At 41.1% G+C, this 21,090-nt stretch overlaps 2 protein-coding genes across 5 annotated transcripts; both read right to left on the reverse strand.

The window, feature by feature from the left end:
- Nucleotides 1-766: 766 nt before the first annotated feature.
- ropn1l (rhophilin associated tail protein 1-like) lies at nt 767-7,093 on the reverse strand (the record flags this gene model as incomplete). The annotated part of the gene is made up of 5 exons (XM_084566438.1): nt 767-1,123; nt 4,512-4,687; nt 5,347-5,508; nt 6,266-6,389; nt 6,963-7,093. 5 exons carry the CDS (start codon nt 7,091-7,093, stop codon nt 1,021-1,023), a joined length of 696 nt encoding a protein of 231 aa, XP_084422564.1. The 3' UTR covers nt 767-1,020.
- Nucleotides 7,094-8,621: 1,528 nt separating this feature from the next.
- On the reverse strand, nt 8,622-20,685 carry nup58 (nucleoporin 58). Of its 4 annotated transcripts, XM_084566043.1 has the most exons (14): nt 20,279-20,685; nt 19,416-19,579; nt 19,301-19,333; nt 18,949-19,224; nt 18,485-18,647; nt 18,224-18,289; nt 17,912-18,086; nt 17,564-17,643; nt 17,313-17,431; nt 16,973-17,055; nt 16,500-16,701; nt 11,584-11,667; nt 10,754-10,852; nt 8,622-10,353 (listed from the first exon to the last, which is right to left on the reverse strand). In XM_084566043.1, exons 1-14 carry the CDS (start codon nt 20,356-20,358, stop codon nt 10,187-10,189), a joined length of 1,791 nt encoding a protein of 596 aa, XP_084422169.1. In that variant the 5' UTR covers nt 20,359-20,685; the 3' UTR covers nt 8,622-10,186. The 4 variants fall into 4 exon arrangements, with proteins under 4 accessions (XP_084422169.1, XP_084422170.1, XP_084422171.1 ...); XM_084566044.1 differs by lacking the exon at nt 11,584-11,667; XM_084566045.1 differs by lacking the exon at nt 10,754-10,852.
- Between the last annotated feature and the right edge of the window lie 405 nt (nt 20,686-21,090).

A 21,090-nucleotide genomic window follows, 5' to 3' on the forward strand; every position in this document is an offset into this window, starting at 1 on the left:
ATGATTAAAACAGGACAACTGGACTTGTTAGAGGTTTCCAGAAAACATCTCCGAGTGGCATCTTCTGTTCTGAGTTAGTTGTGATTGTGAAGTGAACTCCATATGAATGGCCTGCTCTTGTAGCATTAAGTGGACATTTTTCACAGGTTTTGTACCAGGTCATAACCACCATCTCCATCTGAAGGCAGCACTGGAACAACCGATACAGGTATAAATATATAGAGGTATAAACCAAACTGTAAGGCGAGAGCGGAAAAGCATCGCAGAGGTGTCTTAAATCTACAGTACAGAACTTTTGTCTCCCCCTACTGGAAGCGAGAGTAATTACACAAACACTGTCGACACGTTATTTGCTGGTCACAGAATATAGTGACATCGGGGCCGTCTGAGACACATAATAATTTCCTGTTTTCTCAAAAACACACTAGCTAGCTTGCTAACACAGATTACCATTGGTGGGACTTGTCCTCATTGGTGAGTGCTAAAAAAGAGAAGGACAGACACCAACACTGTCGTACGTTTGGAGTAGGTTATGTATCTTAGACATTTACTCTACCTAAGTAATGGATTATTGTCTTTTAACAGCGGAAATTTCTCTGTACTTTTCTGTTTCTAAAAACAAGCATTGGGACTTCCCTGTTGATAACTTTCTTTTTCACAACACTTCCTCTAGGAGCTTCTTTTTCTTTATCTGGGGGCTAACTTTTTTGGAAGTGTGTTGGGTTTTCCCACTAGAGGCTCCCATATAAACCTAGGTCTGGTAACCTAATCTGCCTCTAGAATAAAAAGTAAATTCTTTGAGTGTGTTTGCTTGATCGACAGGTGCTTGTCATCCCACCTCAATCTGAAGATGGTGGTGTGAAAGACGAGTGAAGGTTTGAGAAAGTCAGCAAGGTTACATCCATTCTGTAGTTCATGTTTCTAGTAAGAACAGTGAGGCAGACATTCTGAGCAGCCAGTCAGGAATTGGATCTGCCTTCACTGTTGAACTTGTTTTACAACATCTGTCTTTCTTGGTTCTTATTCAGCTCTCGAGGTTGCTCTGGAGGAACCAGAGGGCGTTGAGTCCATATCTTCCCTGTAGATAAAGTCCAGAGGTTTTATCATGCCGTGCTGGAGCTCCCTGGAACATGCACATGTTAAATATGTTAGACATCCATGACACATATACAACCAGGGAACATTTCTCTGTTAACACTGTTGACTTACTTAATCATTTGTTATCTATTAGTTCCTCTGATTGCAGTGATTGAAAAAGCCAGGCTTGACAGTAATTTCCAGAGCACAGCTGTACTGTACAGAACACAGCATGAATCATGTTTTCCCTTTATTCTTATCCTGAAATCGGTTACACAACAGCCACACAGGCATGCTAAGAGGGTGCCTTTGTGTCTACACTCTCCTCTCCTGTCTCTCGCACTGCTCTGCAACATTCGTCGAGTCCCTGGAGATGGGATGTTACGAGCAAAGCTTGTATGGCTGTGCAACAGGGTCCGCCCTGGAGCTGAGATTCCTAAACCACTGACATCTTTGCAGTGACATCATGTTTTTCCTCCATGTTCCAAAATCCTTAAACAAAGGGGAGTACAGTATTGGAGCTCTACGTCCGATCACTGTACTTACAGCTGCACCCAAAAATAGCATTGCATCTCAGTGTTTTGACCACAGGGTCCTTAATGCATTGTAGATTTATTACCCTAGAACTGTCAGCCAGGCCAGGACAGACCAGGCCAGGTCATTTCTTGAAGGAACAACTTCAAGTATTATCTCAGAAAAATACATTTATGGTGTTGCTCTTTGCGGTTCGCTGTTGTGAGACTGGGATGTATGAATCTATGCTTTAAGGAAGATGTGCAGGGGTAGAAAGAGATGTTAAAATGAAGACATAAGTCTCTGAAGCAACAAATATCTGCTGTTACGTGTTGGTATTTTTCTATTTTAATTCAGTCTTTGGACCTGGGTAAAAAGTGTCCTCTGTCTACAGCTCAAATGTTTGAAACATCGGGACAATTAGACAAAGCTTCCACCAGTAGTCACTAATACTGATACAAGCATCGCACAGTGTTTGTTTGCAGTCTGAATATATGTATAAACTGTAGTGTAGTCTCTATGTCCATGTTTCATGAGTCAGCAATATTTAGCTCTGCAGTTTCTGATGCGCTGGAAAGTACCAGATAACAAGCGTGGACTTTCTGGGAATTTCCTGGTAAAGGTCCTCTTGGCAAAAACATACCAATCTTTGTTTTTTGGCAAATTTATATCATTCTGTTTAAGGTTCTTGGAAATCTTTGAGTGTAGCTTAAAATTCTGCGTTTCTACATGTGATTCATGCTCGACCGTGTTCGATCATGCACGATCTCTGAATGATGTTATCTCATAAAAATGAATGATCTGGAACTGTTTTGAAAGCAGGTGATGCCAAGGCTTTGACGCCAGTGTTATCTCTGTTTCGGACTCCACCTGAAAAGAATCCACCGCTCACAGCGAGAATTTTCCAAAATAAAAGTGTTCTCATCAGATTGCGTCAAATCCTAACTGTTTTCGACAAACCGTTTAACTCAGTTCCACTCTGGGGTCAACAGAAAGATCACTGTTTTAAGCCCTGACAAAATTCCTTCTCTCCTGTGTCATACGGGTGGAGATCTTGCAGTTATTTGGTTATCGGGGATTCTATCTGACTCCAATCCCGTTTGACTTGGCCGCAGCTGCAGTCTTGCAAGGAGTAAGCTTCAGCATGTGTGTGTGTGTGTGTGTGTCCTCCACCACCTCTTAAACTTACTGCCAACTGTGCCTGAAATGTGAATTCCCACTGATCCTGTTTCCTGTCCTGCCTCATGAAATAGTCCCCAAGTGACACAGATAGTTTTGTAGGTGTGTGTATGAGAGAAAAACATGTTGGTAAGAAAACAGACTCATGTTGTGCCTCTGTGACCTACCACAGTTTACGTTCTCATGCTGGCACATGAAACTATACAGCATGTTTAAACACATGTTTCTTCGTTGAATGTCAGAGAGGCCGGGTGTGAGATTTAAGAGAGTCCGTGTGTGTGCGTGTGTGTTTGCCTCTGACGGTTTTGCGTGCTTTCTCCCTAGTGTAATAACCCTGTCCTAGTGTGTACTTGCATTTGCTCGTTTTACAATATTGCACAGAGGAGCGATCCAAACAAAAGTCTTCTAACACAAGCTCTGAGTGCTTATCTCCTTACCTCTGCTCTTTTTCATCTGCTGGGCAAAATGAATACCCCGGCAGACTGGTGAGGCTGCGGGCTGATAGGCTGTGTGCATGATAAATGAACTTTGGCTAACCCAGACACAGGCGAACGGGAAACAGAAAGCATACACACACACACTCCACCTGACAGTTTGTGTAATGCAGCTTTGTGCTTCTGCTTGCTGCTCATTAAAAGAGCCCAACCTGTCTCAGAATAGCAGCTTTGTTCAGCTGGACAATGACGAATAATTAGCCTCCATGTCTGATGCTAACAGTTAATGAGACCAACTTCTTGGCAATGAAACAACAGCTGTGCTTGAAGGAGCATTAGCGGGCCCATTTATTAATTGAAGGCTGTCATTTTGTTACTATCTATTCCTCCCTTCCTTCCTTCCTTCCTTCCTTCCTTCCTTCCTTCCTTCCTCCATTGCTTTTCTGTCTCTCCTTCCTTCCCCTCACTTCCTGCTGATGCAGAAGTTGGACACCTGAATCATGCCGTTTTGCTTGTTGCTGTCGGGCAGAGAAAACCAGTGCATCAGTGCAACAGCTCCACTCAGCAGCATAAGGATTTTCACAACAGTGAATATCACAATCTCACAACTTCATCTGAGGCTACAGGGACCTGGCTTAGCTCTGAGACTGCCTGTGCTTCTTAGCCAACAACTGACACTGAGTGGCAGAAACAGAGCCAAAGCAGGGTTCAGTACATCCAGTGCCTCACTGCAGAAAAAAATAAAAATATTGGCAGCATTTGTTCACTGATAAGCAATTTTGAATGTATTTTTCATTACATGTGTCCTTCACTAAACAGGATGTGAAGTTTTAGTTCATAGGTCCAGCATTTATCTATTGTGCAGGAGTAATGTTTGAAATTTACAGGCTATAAAGTGTGTATTGGATGTAGCGATACCTTGAAATATTGACGTAATATTGACGTGAAACTCTAGTTGATTTGTGACGGGACTGAAGTGACCAAGTAAATCTGGAAAACTTGGGAAGGAATTGAATAACATCTAGACTAGGTCACACGGGCCTTAGAAAGTCCACTTGCCTCTGACCTCGATGAGTGACAAGAGTGAATTGATGAGACGTTACTGGAGCTAAATCCAAAGAGAACTGATTCAAATGAGGAAAGCAATTATGCCGCTTGAAAAAGAGAGCTGGCTAGCATATCTATTGGTGATGCATACAAAATAGCCTCATTTGCCACCACTTAATTCCCTCCTCTTAATGCAAGGCTGACAGCTATACATCTGAGGTGCATGCACACACACACACACACACACAAAATGACACCTACACTTGTGGCTGCAGACTGCTGAGGAAGTTGTTAATGTGGTCCTGCGACATGTCCCCATCTATGTGAGCCAGATAGGTGTAGAGCTTGGAAAATGTGTCAAACGGGATCCTCGCGGCCCCACCTTCCTTATCCTTCGTCAGGATCTCGCAGGCAAACTTCAGAGAACTCATAAGAGTCTGGGAAAGAGTATTGAAAGACACAGAGAATCCGTCTTAAGGGGGTATTAAAATAGAAACAACAACAAAAAAAACACACAGAAATACAAAAACATGCATTCAGCATTCAAGGTCAATCACATCCCAAGACAAAGACACACTGCAAGCACACTTACATGCTCACATCAGTAAAAAAAAAAAAAAGAAGAAACTGTCTAATCGATATAGAACAACACTGCCCTCATGTGGTCAAAGCCTTGTACACTGCAGCATGCTGCTCCCACTGAGCTCATAATGTTGTTAATGTTGCAGTTATTTTCTGAAAAGTTCTCAATGCTAAAAGAAATTCTCTTTGATCTGCCTCTACTGCGCTTTCTGCATCTTTGAAGCAAAACCATCGGCTTAGCAGCACTGCAAAGTCTCACACGCAGTCAGAGAAGGATTTATCCAGTCATTCTTTCCGGAGCCCGGGGACACTGATGGAGGAGTCTGGATCACGGATGTCTGGATCTAGTCAGAAAAAAAAAAAAACGACTAGGAGGCTAGACTGTGAGATGAACAAACACAGAGCCGGTTGAGGAACTCCAGCTGTGCTTGGCCTCGCAGTAGGGTTTTTCGGCTCAAAGGAAGTGGTATAAAGTGGTATTAGCATTTATATCTGGCCTTATGTAACGCCTCACCCCTCCTAAAGCGCTGCAGCTCAGTGCAAAAAACTCCATCCAGTTGATATCTGAGCCGAAGCTTCCCAACGACAGAAGGGTCTCCAGCTGATCCATGGGTAGACACAGACCCTTCCATTTCGTCTGCAGCTCCTCTTTGCTGCATGTTTGCCTGGGGGACAGCTATGATTGAGTGGGGAAAGGAGGAGGTTAGGAGGGAATAAAATCAAGTTATCTGCTTTACCAGATGACTGCATAAAATTAGGAGTCATTGATTATTTGCAGTTGAAATAAGCTATTAGAACTGGAGAACCTGGCAACTGTGCATACTTGGTAGATTCAGGGAAAGCTATGTTATTACAGCAATAATCGATGTTTACTGTAAGAAGTGAAGTTTATGCCCACTCCAAGCCGGTAGATTTGTTTGGAGCATTTACACTGACACTAATAGCCCAAACAACATTACGATTTTGCATCTATTGTAGATTTGTGGCCATAAAGTTAATAGCCGTTTCTTTCTGTACTTTTTTCTGATTTTCTCATGTAAACACAGTTTAAACTGTTACATAATTTAAAAAACACACAAGACAGAGAGCAGCATTCTCACAAGACTGTTGGCCTTTAAGGAAATATTAATTATTCAGTTCTTTTAATGAATCCACTACGCCAAGATGCCAGTAAAAGCTCCAGGTGAGATCAAATAGATTTACAATAATATGCAACTTTAATGATTCTCAAACAGCATCACTGCCGCTCGAAGAAAAAGATTATTTAAGCCATTCTGAACTTGCTTTTTGTTCCCTGCGAGGATGTTTTATGCATTAAATGATTACTTGCACTGAGTTTAATATCCACCTTTGTTTACTCTGATGTTATATTTATTGCCATGAAGAAAATGAATATGTGATCACGAGTTGTGATTCTGCTGTTGAGAAAAGACCTGTTTGTGGAGAATCTTCAGTAGACCCGGAGTCAGCCCAGTGTCTGTCTTCTGGGTGGCGACATTCATCTCCAGCCTCTCTTTGACAGGTAGACACTCTCCTTTAGACAGCGCACTGAAGTATCTGGGTGAAGACACACTCACATTTATTAGCACACATATACTATCGCTGCGATTATTAATGCTGTAGCTCATCAGAGCTTTAAAAAACAGTCAAATTCATGACTTTCAGGATCTCTGAGGGACAACAGTTCGATGTTACTAAACATCTTGTAACTCAGGAGACACTTTAATTGTTTTTTCTTTCACCTTATGACTCACTTTACTGCCTTTTGCTGTAAACACTGCCAAGCTACACTGGCCAGTAAAATAGTAGAGGATGTCGCATTCCTTAGGGGTAAAGAAACATCTTCAATATTTCAATTTCATTTAGTATTTTCATCATGCTCTTTTCCCTGTTAAAGTAAGTCAGATAGTTTACCCGCTGGAGTGGCATGGAAGCCCCCCCGAGATCCAATTACAGCCAGTCAATGCAAAGATATGGCATGCACAGGTGAAAGGGACCTGGCTTTTCACACAGAGATGTTGCCTAGAGACACTGTGGGCACTGTTTATGGTATTATCTGAGAGAATTAAATCGCAATAAAACACCACGACACCTCTACTCGAACCACCGCTGACAGAGATTAAGACTTACGCCGCAGACCACTGCAGCAAATCCTTGGGCTGTGTTCGGATGGCTGCCTTAGTGAAGCTTTTGAGGATGTCAGGCAGCTCTGGAGGGATGTTGATTTGCTCGGCACAGTAGAAAGTGTCTGGAAGAGGCATGGCTGTAATATAAACATTACAATACAGTTGCAGATGAGATAAGAGTTGAAAGAAGATGCAGGAGGAAATAAAAACATGACAGACGTTTGGCAACTAAAGAACTATCCACACTGATCATAAAAACGTCTAGCTTTAGTTATAACTTGGTTTACCCACTGATGCCGCAGTAGATTGATATGAGGTTATGTTTCAAAAGCAGATATTGGTATTTGATGGTAGCAAACAGTTCCTGTGCGATAAAAGGAACTAAATTACTTCCATTAACAGTATTTATTGGAATGAGAAATGTACAAATATATGAAAAGGCTGAGATTATTGGCGTTAGTACATAAAAAAGTTTAGTAACAATAGATGAACATAGTCTACAAACTGCGAAAAAAATGAACTAACTTAAACCATGATAAATACAAATGGTCAAGAGCAGAGACGTTGGTTTTTGTTCTACTAAAACAATTTAATGACTAACATTTAACGTTTATTATCACTGGGTTTTTTTTTAATCATAAGCTTCAGACAACAGCTCATGTGCATTAATACCACGCATAAATTGCGCAGGAAAAAAAAAACAACAACTTTGAGTTACCTCGACTGAAGAATAAACGATGTGGGCAGAGAAATAGTGAACGACACCCTGAGGTATAAGTGGCTAGCTCTAATAATGTTGGTTATTAGCCTAGCACTTGGTTTGAATATTTAAGCATCGTCGCATAGCAACAGCGTTCTTCTTCTTCTTCTCCTTCGTTGTATCGCGGCTGGAACACCGCCTGAAGAGGACTAGCGCCCCCTTCTGCTCAGGACAATGGACGCAAGGACATTTCACAAAATGGTAGGATGTTAAATGGTATTATTATATTATTACTATAGTTAAAACTAAACAAACAAAAAACATTATAGTGGAGGTATTGGCACAGGAAATTAGTGACTGGGACGCTAACATGACTTTGCCTTTGCAAATTGTTGGGTTTGTCTTTAAATACCCATCGTATGATCACACAAAGCCTGAAAATTAACTTTACATAAACTGGATTAAAATCAAACCTAAGAACAGAATCTAATGAAACACTCAAAAATAGAATAACTGGGAATTCTTTACAAATGTTTGCCGATTACTCTTTAGAAACATTACTGTAAATCGGCAGAGTATCCTCAACATATGTTATGGACTGCTCGAGATTGTTCCCAGGAAAAACTGCAGGATAACGCTAAGGTATCACCTAGTCAGTTTTATGTTGAATAGGATTAAATTCTCCTAATTAGTAAATAGAAAAACTAAATTGGATCATTTCATATCTTAAACCACTCCACGAAACACAATCTTAGCTGGTGTGACTGGCCATTTCTATGCTCCAATACAGCAGATGTGCCATGTTCCCAGAATCAGTAGACCAGTTTTATTCACTACACCTGTCAAAACGTGCTTTTCCTTAAAGTGCATGAATGTGTCTTCAGCATCAAATAAAAAGGAAAAGCAGTTGCAAACCACACGGTACAAACTTCCACAATCACATACTGACAGAAAATGTCTGTGTCAACACACATTTATTGAAGAGATGCCGTAAACGGGCAAAACATCATATTGAAGATTTTATTATTAAACAGATTCTTGAAAATACAGGTTTCCACAGACTGTGATTAGAAAACAATAGTACAACTACCAGTATTTGGTAACCAAAGTGACATGGACAATTTAAAAAAAGCAGAATATCAACCCCTCAACCGCCCCCTAACACTCAAAGGAAGAATGACAGACCAGAGAGAGACAAATTCATACTCGTGCGATAGGCACACATGCACATTCACACAATCACTGTCAGGTCACATACACCGGCAAGTGCAAATTTGTTATAGCACATGAATCAATTCCGTTGGTAGAGTATGCTTAAGAAATCCCTTTCAGATTCAACTTACTTAACATCTAATAGGGGGCCATGTAATACAAACAGCACAGCGCATCTTATTCCAAGATCTTACAAGAGTACACAGGGGCAAAAAAAGCGTGTTTAAAAGTAATTGTTAAGGATGGACTGAAGGAAAAACAACACAGGTTATGTGGACTAGATTGTGGACTACCCCAAGGTGCTATTCCTCCTCCACCCCTCTTCAAATGTCATCTCTTTCTCTGTTTGATACAAAAATAAAACTTAAAGCTTCCCCAAAAACCCACCCTGGACACTCCTGTGCCTATAAAACTGTCTGGGATCAGATAACTCCCCATTGACACTGCAGGACAGGGACTATATTCTGTTCCCAACCAATCATCAACCCATAAGCATCATTCCCTTTGCCTCATCGTAACCTTCCTTGGACGAGCAAACATTTGTAGTTCTGCGATTGACAGTTCGTGTGACACAATGAAAACAACAAGACCATCAGACTCAAGCTAAAAAAAAAAAAAAAAAACACACACACTAACAAAAAAAAACATGTCTATCTTGTACAATATTCAGACAAAAGCAATTGCTCACAGATAACCGAACAATTTGAAACCGATTCAGCAATGTCCTTGGCTGGCATTCCCAGAAGCACTGTAGCTCCGCAGACCATTGGGTGCAGGAAACTTTTTGAGAACATGCAAATGAACTAAATCATGTTTAAAATGACATAAGCTAACACTAATTTATCCTTTCTTTGCATGCCACTGTCCATTGTATTGATTTGGTCCCACTTTCCTCGTCAAGCACAATAGCGACCACTGCTGTGTATTTAATGGACAAATCCGATTTCCGACCTTTAGAGTTACTGAGCATGAAGCAGATGCAAGTAATCCAGTTTCACTGATTAACTGGATTAAGGAGGATAATGTGAATGTTTAACACCTGACATGGAATCAAATCAATGTAGAACAATGGAAACCAGTGTATGCAGGAAAGATAATGTAATGCTGGTTGGTCAATTTATTTCTCTTCGTGTTTATCGAGCATATATCCTGTCATGTTGATGTGTCGTGACATTCATTTCTTCTTTTCTATAGCTGGTCATTTTAGCGCTGCTTCTATGCTTTTGGGAGAACAGGCCTTACTTGCTACAAACCCCAAGCTGGTCAGCTGCTCAGTCACAGGCTTCTGTATTATTATATATATTTTTTACCATTTTCTATCTCTTGCCCCTTTTATTACCAGCCGGGGGTTTCTTCAGCTGGAGCAGGGGAGTTCCTGCACCGAAGCCCGCAGGTTGGTTAGACACACCAAAGGTCAGGCCGGCGGAGGGGTTGATGCCGGGGTTGCTGAAGTTGAAGCCTGAGCTGCTGCTGCTACCAAAACCTAGCAAGACAAAGCACAGAGCACGTCAGAAAGGCAAACACATAGAGAATGGATAAAAAATTATTTTGTAAATATTAAAAGACCGATAGCGTTGGCTGTAAATCCACTTGGCATAAAACTCCAGCAGACTCATTGTCTGTACAAGGCCTACAAGACTACATAAGAATGGAGTTGAGGCCTAATTATCAATCAGAGAAACTTATTTAATCTATGCATTGATATAAAGCTCACAACTACATAATAACATATACACATAATGCTATTTTCAGTATATATAAGCTAAGAGGATCAGCACAATTCAGGAAGTATTTTCATTCACATGGCTATTCAGGCTCCAGCTGATTTTGCTGTAATTTTGGGGGGGGCAATTGTGAAGTTGGTATATACAGCATGTATGTACCTGCACTCAGACTGCCTCCTGTGGGCTTACTGGTGGAGGAGAAGCCAAAAGAAGACCCCCCAGTCCCCACCCCACCAAAGCCCGGCCCACCACCAAAACCTGTGGGAGAGAGTGACATGGAGGTCAGACTGGGCTAAGCACACAGCCTACACTAGGAGCAAACAAAAAGGAGGGGGGCCTCAGGAGTACACACACACACACACACACACACACACACACACACACACAGGCAGGAGTCGGAAAAACATATGCGAAATAAATGCCACAAACTAATCCATAAAGCACGATGCGCAGCTGACTGGACACTACACCACAGAACAGGACTCACAGTGCACTGCATAGCAAAGCAAAGGCCAAGAGGAGAAACACAGCAAGGATTTCACCAGACACGCAAACGGCGAGAGACCTCACCATCTTTTTGTGCGTTCATACCACTTCAACCCACACTGACGGGTGGATTTTGCCACTTGACGTGCAGAGGTGCTTTAGCACCCTATCATGACACACTGATGAAATGTTTTGGCCAAATTCCTCCTCGCTAAGAAGAGAAAGTCATCCAACCTGTTACATGTCAAGATAAATATAGTGACCTGTTTTCTTGTGGTGTGAACGCACTGGACTTCTCACACAAGGAATAGGGGAAAGCAAATGCTGAGCTCTGACTGCACCACTCTCTCTCACGCATACACACAGCCTACAACAGCTCTAACAAAAAAAAAAAAAAAAAAGGCTGCTTGGCATTAAAGGCTAAGTGGTAAACTATGCAAGGGAATGGAAAAGTATTTGGGAATATTCGTGTAAAAAAAATAAAAAAAAGGCAGAGGTAGTACCTCCAAGGGTAGAAGAGCCCAAGCTAGTGCCCACTGCTGTGGCAAAAGGGTTTCCAAACCCTGTCCCCAAGGGTGCCTGGGTCCCTAAGGCACAGAGAGAGTATATCCTTTACTCTTCTGAATGTTTATTTATATGGAGGTAAAAAGGACACAGTACACATTTTGGAAATTGCACTACTGTAATAAAAATGCCTCTAATTCAAAAACTGTAAAGAGTCTTCACAAATATGCCATTTTTCTTTTGTTTTTAGTCTGCAAATGGTTAGATTTACACGTGAACACAATCCAACAGTGCTTGTGCTAGGCTATATCAGTAGTGCAGTTATAATTGCTAACAATCAACAAAGTCCTGCTAGTTCTTTCACTCAGAAACTTGTCTTTTTTTTTTTCCTATTTCTTTTGCTTAATCAATATTTTTTGGAGGCTTCCAATTTGTCTGCATTGTTGGAACAACTCGAGTCAGAAAGAAACAAGGACAAACGTTTCTTTGTTTAAAAACTGATTTATTGTCAATTTAATATGCAATTCCACTTACATAAAACACAAACAAACAGTTTAGAACAGAATTGGTTGTTAATTGCTAACTGCTACTGCATTTGACAAGTTTCCAAATTTTCAAGATTTCTGAGAGTGAATGAACTAGCATACGCCAAAAAAGATGCATCACACAATTATTGAATATAGCTTAAAAAGGCACACCATATTATATATTATTAAATATATTGTATCAACAAGCAATGGATATATATTTATATATATATATATATATATATACACATAAGTTTAAAACACTCGAGATGTAGATAAGAAATGTGGAATTGGCATTTATGGCTGCCTTTCAGTGTAAACTGGTCAAAATAAAGGTCAACGAGGTTAAGTTTTGGGCCATGCTTCCATCATTACTGAACATTTGTGGTTGAGAATTTTCACCAGTGTATACTTGGATATTAGTTAATTTGGTGGTTAAGGGTGATTCATTGTTTTTTCCAATGCAAGATGCATGAATCTTCTCGCAATTTCAAAAGGTGCGAACCTTTCTCTTTGTTGGATCAAGTCCGACTTGAGGCGAGTTGACCAGTAAACATATTCTAAGAGATCTTTTCGCCTAGTCTTCAGACAGCAATTAGCAAATCCTGCTCGTGCCAAAGCAATACCTCTCAAAAGCCGCAAACGAATCAAAGAAAATGCTTCAGCGTGAAGAGAAACGTTCAAAAAGCCCATTTTTGCCAACTAATGCACTGGAAATCAACAAAAACCAAGATATAAAAAGGTACAACTGAGCTCCTGAAAAAAAAATTAGTTGAACTGTAAGTGTGGAGTTAGTAGTTTGACTAAGACTTTACAAAAAAAAAAAATCACAATTCCTTCACTTCTAGTTTTTTTTTAAAAAAGAGGTAAATGGGATCATTCCTCGTGATAGCATATTAGAAAATACCGCATTTGCATACGTATTACTTGATAAATATTGACCCAACATAATAAAGTGGCTTGATATCTGCCACCAAGTCCAAATAACCAGACCAATAATTATTTCATGATTTAATGGTCATTATTGTGCCAAGTATGAGGAAGACAATATGTTAGTGTAAGTGATTAAACTTCCCTCTAATGGACTTCTTGGCTCAAATCAAAATCCTACAAAAGCTTTAAAGTTATTTTACACAGCAGGACTGGGATGTCCAGAGCAGCAGTTTCATCAATATACATCAATTAGGTGGAGTTCACAAAAGCACCACTGGAACTAGCAGCAAACTACAGAGTGTTGTTAGTCAGTGTAGTGAGTTAACTGAATACCAGTTCATATTGCCCATAGTTCTTAGCTCTAATAACTATCTACATCAAGCATTTGTCATAAAATGGTGGGAGATAAAACACACACAATTAAGAGGTGTGGACGCACAATGTGTCCACATTGGCATGCCTGTTTCATTTGGCACCAATGTAATCTTACTGGTACTTGTGGACCAGTGTGAGCAGCATTCTTCTCGCATCGTCTTTAAACAAACCGACCTCAACTGACCATCCAGTCAGGCCGACAATTTAAGAGGATTTCTATTTCAGAACCGAGAAGGATTTCCAAGTCCACGCAAAGTACCATCACCTTGGGAAAAATACCTGAAATCACTACGTGTGAACAGCACTTTTGCTCTACATTTACAACTGAACTGCATGTGAAGTGATCCAGCCCGGTTCAGCCAACAGTAGCCCTTAGGTGAAACAGCCTTCATCGAGTAACAGTGGTATGGCCTCATTACAACCAAACCAAATGCATTTAAGTATCGAGCAGTGAGATAAAGCACACCATTTTTGTCACTCTTGACGATCCATAATGGAAAACGAACCTTCCGCATAACAGCTTCAGCTCTTTGTTCGTAACATCTGTACACAAACACATCAAGCTTCACTTAGGCCAGCATTACTAGTTTATGAGGCTATTCGCCCAGTTACCACTTCAAAATAAAGTAAGCACAATAATTGAAAGACAAATTCTTTAGTTTAAATTTACATTTCAGGCATTTAAATATTATTTTCTATCCTGAGTCTTTTTTGGCACTTTTCACCTAAAACGTCCATGGAGGCACGAATCTCAACAGTGTAGCCTACATGACCTACCACCACACTAACAAGTATAAAGGTAAAACAAGAACCTACAAGTGCTAGCCAGCCGTGTAGTTTGTGTTGTGTGTGTGTGTGTGTGTGCTGTGACAATGGCCACCTTCCGATATGTCAATTCAAGTATGGACTAAGTGCATACAAAATAAAATAGAAATAAATAGGTAAATAAATATATCAACTTGTGATTAGGCTTCGTCTATCAAAGACCTGAGTCGACCACAAAGGAATAGCCACCGTTTGGCAATAGAGAAGGGACTTTTGCTAAATCTTGTTATTGGAAAAAGGCAATTGTGTTACCTAGCGTCCAGTTCTAGGGTTAACGGACTTGAAAAGCAATGAGTGTTAAGCCTGCATAATGAAGTTATAATGAACAAATTCTCACAAATGGATTTGGCTTTGCATGAAATTAAAAATTGTGAAAACACAAAACACTTTTAGCAGGCACCAAGGTGGTGAGCACTCCAATCACATACCCACTGTGGCAACAGGGTTTACTTGTGAGGTGCTTGTTTTCTGTCAGTTTGGACATATTCAAGTTGGGGGGGGGGGGGGGGGGGGATTAATCAGACCAGCTACTCCGTGTCCTGCCAAGTGATCAAAAGTATCGAAATCTTCAAATGTTACTAAACGGAAAAACTACGCCACACTCATTGAGCGTAACAAACGGTGGGTAGATCTGATAACAGTCTAAGAATGTCTGATGATCTCTGTGAACAGTAAGCAACAGAAATTTGCAAATGAAACCAGACTTGAGCTTTCTGCAATTTGTCAAGTGCGAGTTTTTAAACCTTACAGCCCTCTCAACCCAATCCAATTAAAAATATTGCTTTCAAACTTTTAAAGTTTTACTACACTTGTTTTAACTTTACCAGAAAAAAAAGAGATGACACAAACATGCTAATACACACATTTGCTTAGTTTGTTCATTGTCGGTAGGTGCCCTGATATGCCAGTGAAATGGCCCACGAACCAAAGCCCACAAAAAAGGCTAATACTTTAACACCTCAGCGATGTGGCAACAATCATAACGGAAACCTTTCTTAAAAGCTCTTTAAGTTGTGAATATTTAATGAAACTCAATATATGTGCCCTTCAGTGCTCCAGCGTGTAACAATGACGTATTGGGCTAATTTAAATATTCAGATGTCGCATAAACTGTGCCAAAATGCCTCTGACACCCAATCTGAGTAAAAAAAAAATCTCTGTAAAAATAAAAAAGTTTTTATCCGTCTGCTTATTCTGGATATTAATATTGCGCAGAATAATGTAGTATTGTTTTTATTATCAAAGGTTAGGTGGTGTGAGTTTACATTCAATGAATGCAACTTTTTTTTTTTTAAATTCAAGTTGTTGCCTTCAAGTTCAAAATGTGTTTTTTGGCACAAAATGTGCTTCAATGAACAACAACAACAATGCCATCTTTATATTCTGTCCTGAAAACGTGGTTCATAGTCATGGAATTTCAGTGAAGGAGGCTGATGCCATTTGGTGTCTAATTAAGCGGAGCTCCCCCACAATTAGGAGCTACACTGTAAAAAAACAAAAAACAAAAAAAACCTATGCATCTATACACCAACTGATCACGCAGGCCCAGTCTTACAAATAAAAAAGAATCTACAGATGCACCATATCTGGACTAAATAGAGAATATGTGTATTAATTACATCTAAAAACACGCAGCGAGTGTCTAGTGACCCTAACGCCTAACAAACCTTTAGGATTCAAAATGATGTAGCTATTTCTCTACCACTATATTATTTATCCAAATATGTCAGCTGCATAAATGCTCACATCTCACATCCCACTAGAGAGGGCACAGAGTGAAAGAGAGAAATTGAGTGAAGGGATATATTACAGGTAGCAACACTGCCAGAGTCTGGTCTTCATTTTGCACGGGAGCCACCGATTAAACGTCCTCACCCTATTATTGTAAGGCGCATAAGATAAATGTCCCTAACCCTTGAACCGAGAGTCGGGGACAAGATGGTAAGGCAGCACAAGAATTTCCTGTCAGCAACAGATTTCTCTCATCTCTCCCTCTTTGTAGCCTCTTTTCTTTCATTAACGAAAGTACGGATAGCTTTGCACCAGCTAAAGCTGTATTAGTTTTGAATTATTTGAAGTATTTTCACCGCCCTCTCTGTTTCAAGTTTTTCCTATCAAAATATCCTAAGTTTAAAAGCACAGTCATCCTGTCTTCTTCACAACTTCTTTTTATTTTAGTGTCTCCTCTGCCTCTGTTATTCTCTCAAACAAGGTGAAGAGGAGGAGAACTTTCTAGAACTTGTAGGCAGTCAGACCTGGAGTTGGCTGCTGTTGCTGGGTCAACGTGGCTGCCATGGCAACAGCTGCAGCATTGGGCACGCTGGAGAATGGGGCGGGCCCCGTTGTGACCCGCGGCGCGCTCTGCCATTTCCTGTTCGACGCCCGCTTGGACTCAAAGACGTCCGTGGAGTCTTCCAGGAAGGCTCGGCGGTAGGAGAGGTACTGGTGCTTCAAAATCTGTCACGAGAGACATTATCAGAGGGAAAGATAAAAAATAAATTAGCAGGCTGCTGACACGGGGTACAAAAAGTTATGTCTGGTTTTCTCAGTTTTGATTAAGTACGGACAATGTGGACAAACAGAACAATAACATGTATTGTCACCACTAATCTTGACAAAAGTGTAATCACCCGGGTCCTTGACAATATTGAAACATTTTTCCAAACAAGGTCAAGCTCATACGAATATTTTATCATCGTTAAATGAAGCTGGGAAAACCAAAACTGACCTTGACATTCTCATGGACCGACTGGAGTTGGGCAGCCTGCGCAACAAAAGTTTGGTACAACTTCTGCATGGCCATGGTCAGATCTGGAAACAAAACGACGAACAATATGATAAGAGCTGTGTGCATAGCTGGCCTCGGCTAATGAAAGAAAGAACTAGAGGGGAGAAAAGAGCAAGAGAAGTCAGTTACAAAAACTTTGGAATTACGCATTTTGCTTCCAGATTAGCAATTATCTCGGTCCCAAGCAAAGCTGTAGTATAGAGACATAAGGCTCTTATACATATATAAAACACACTCCTGTTTTAAATCCTGGACAAGACCAGAGTTGTGCCTTTCTTACCCTGAGGAGTGATGTGGGAGCCACTGCTCTGCGTTGTCAGGTGGTTCTCCAGCTCTTCTATCTGCTGCCGGTACTGCTGCAGCTGCACCTCAAACTGCTCTACCAGGCTACGGAAATAACTGAACACACAAAAAGTCCAAATAACTTAACGTTCGTCCCATCCACAAAGTAATAAAAACGGATGCCTGGAGAACAAGCGAGGATTACACTGGCTTCAATGTCAAAAAAAGAATTATTTAAAAACTACTTACTCTGATGGAGCTGTGTTCTCATGTTGAAGTCCAGGGGGTGTCTTTTGTGTACGCAGTGCTATGTCAGCATTTTTCAGCTCCTTAGGAAGAAAGCAAAGGGGAAAGTAAAATGTCTGCAGACAGCATTTATTATTTATCCAAAGGACAATTTCTCAGTTTCAGTTCATGGGGTATATGTGTAACAAATAGTTAACAACGCAGATAGTTGGGTTTGTCTCACTGGAAATACCAGTACCAATACCATCTTTGTAACTGAAAATATGTCCATGCATACAAGTGTGTATCCACTCATAAGACCTAGAGTCATAACATAACTTCTCACCCTGTGGGTAGGTATACTGTGTTTACCTGTGCTGTCTCCAGTTTTAGTTTGTCGATGGCCAGAGCCTGGCGCTGCAGACCGCTTGCACTGACGGAAAGCAGCTGTTTGAGGCTCTTGATGTCATCTTGGACTTTAGTAATGGCCTTTGATGACATCCTGCTTATGTCCTCCTGAACTTGTTTCTGCTCTTTCACAAACTTCCTGCAAAAAGGACAAAGAAAAGAGTTCATGGCCTGTAAATGACATAAAAGCTCTTTGAATGACTGAACCCATTTCAGGTTATGAAGTGGGTTTACATTTGGAGTCTTTGCATTCAACCTAATAATCTTAATACTTACTGAAAGTTTTCAACATCCTGACAAATAACTGGGGGCAGGTTCTCATCTTTCAAAGCTTTACTGTCCCTGAAGGAGACAAAGAGAGTGTTTTTTATTATTACAACAAAATAAATAGTCATAAACATTAACAGGATAGGGAAAACAATGAATGCTTCCCAGTAAACCGTTGCTTTAGACATTATAGAATGGGCAGTTTTGTGCAACTACTCATACACTACTACTTAGAACAGAGCTATCCATATGATGGCTGTCTGGTCTTACTGTGCATTGGCTCCAGACGATGCGTCGCTCTTGTTCTCGGATGAAGTGCTGAAGTCGACTCCACCCAGCCCAATACTTGGGGCTGGGGCTGTTGATGCTGCCGTGGAGGTAGCCAACAAGGAACCTAATGTTAACCCACCTCCTCCAAGTGTCTGACCCAAACCTGCATCGAATAAACATAGTTTTTACAACTGTGCCAAACTGTTAACACAAAACAACTTCTACATTAGACCCCAGTAATAATCAGAAATCACTGAGGCCAGATTAACAAATTCTTTATCCACATTACTGTTGCTATAATGCATTTCTATAGGCTTATACTTGCCATTACGTACGCTAGTGAAAACAACCTGAACTGAACTGGAGAGTGAGTGTATTAACTGTAAAAACACTGAGTCTGTGCAACCTGTACCACTCAAAGCACTTAGGTCTAGACAGGCACATGTTGTCTGTTTGTATCTGACCTGTAGACACAGTGTTGGAGAAGAGACTCCCGCCTAGCGAGGGGACTGCTGAGGCTGCCGTGGAGGTTGTCGCGCCACCAAGGCCAAGAGTAAAGGCAGTGCCTGCAGGCTGCTGCGGGGCGGTGGATGTCAGGACAGAGCCAAACGTTAAACCTGCCCCAGTGGGGGCCGTCGAGGAGGTTGTAGAGGTGGTCAGAGAGAAGGGTGTTGCTGAGGCGGTGGGCTTGTTGAAGGCCAAGCTAAAACCTGTGGTGGCAGCAGTACTAGCTGGGGCACCTGAAAGAAAAGTATATGGCTACAGCCTATTTCCAGGAGAATTCAAAAAATCTTTTAAAATATCCAACAAACATACCTAATGTGAGTCCTGTCGTGGGTGCAGCAGCACCTAAAAGAAAATAACATCCAAACATAAGTCACTGATAAAGCTGAAAGTTATACCGCTGCTCGCATGTGTGTGAGATTATTACTTGAGGCTGGTGTATTGAAAGAGAATCCTCCGGCAGGTTTCTGACCAAACAGATTGCCTCCAAGGCCAAGAGACGCCGTGGTGTTGGTGGTGGAAGCAGGGGCGGCTGCTGCTGTACCCAGAGCAGTCCCGAAGGAGAAGCCACCAGTACTGGCAGCAGGTGCACTAAGGAAGAAAAGACACATTATCAGCTCTTCCATAATACCAACATATTGTGACGAGGAAAGAGGACCTATCCGCTAATGGCACAGCAATACATTTTTTCCCCCCAAATTTCTGAAAGAAAGGGTCGATCTCAGCCTAGCCATTGTCATGATGACAGAACACATTTATGAGATGGATGCGATAATCATAAGCATTACATTTCAGAAAATTTTGAAATCTTAATCTAAGTTTATCAGGAAACACGCAGTTTGCAAGAGTTCAAGTTGGTGGATCAAAGTGAAACCTGTGTGAATGTCATCAAGTCCTCAAGCACTCAATAATGTGTACTGGTTCTATGTGTATTGGACTAGAAGACCACTTTCAGGTGAATCTGCTTACAGTGTTTCTGATCTAGTATGGAAAACGGTACTGATCCAACTTAAATAACTGTAATCTGGACTGTAATACGGATAGTGAAGTGTATCTGTCACATTACACGCAAAATACTTTTCAGAATAGAGTGTAAATCTTACTATATTCATATTTATAATTTTTACACAACAATCTTGAATCTCACAGTGACACTGTTACACTGTTAAACACGACAACGTGCAGAAAGTCAAGTAACGTTAAGCGCACGCAAGTTGTGCTCCTGCTAGCGTCAGTTGCTACAAGTTATGCTAACCTTAGCATAACGGCTACTTTGAAATATGTCATTACCTGGTAGCGGCACCAAAAGCAAATCCTCCACCCGCGTTGGTGGCGCCAAGGGTCCCCGTTCCAAAGTTAAAGCCAGACATTTTCTTTTAAGAGGCACACATCTAACGTCAAAACACCTATTCTGACTTTAGCCACTCGTCAAAGCGAGGAACACGGCATCGCTGCTAGGAGGGCAGTTAGCCTTGGTGCCCGCGTGAGGGCCAAATCCGCGTTCTTCGCCTCACTCAAAACGTGCATGGACAAAAATGTATGCTCTTCCAAATAAACCCGGAAGCATTCAACTGCAGCCTGATACGTTTTTCTTCGACCTATTCCTTCGTTTTTAGATGTTTATACCGGCTAAATATCACAGGACGAACTCTCGCATGTGTATCACTTTTCCTATTCCCCGCCTGGTATTTCCCGAAAGCGGGTGCATTGTGGGTAATCCATTTTCTCAAACTACGTTACCCATCGACCCCGCAAACTTTGTGTCGCGTGATGCTTCACGCATGCGCACGGGACTAACTTTAGGACTGACGATAGAGGGTTCCAAATCGGCCGTTACGGCAAAAGACCACAAATCAATTCCGGCCTCCTTTCACAATAAAAGAGCAACGGAAGGAACGTTAAACGGTTACAGCAAGTAGATAGATACAAGATACAAAGTATAAAAAAAGAACAAATATGCAAAGTACATATAAAACATACAATATAAAAAGTGCGTATTCGTTCATTCATTCATCTTCTGTAACCGCTTGTCCCGTGAAGGGCCGCGGAGGAAGGCTAAAGCGTATCCCAGCTGTACAAAGTGCATACGCTTGCATGGTATA

This window comes from Chelon labrosus (genome assembly GCF_963514085.1).
Source record: "Chelon labrosus genome assembly, chromosome: 18".
Lineage (NCBI taxonomy): Eukaryota > Metazoa > Chordata > Actinopteri > Mugiliformes > Mugilidae > Chelon > Chelon labrosus.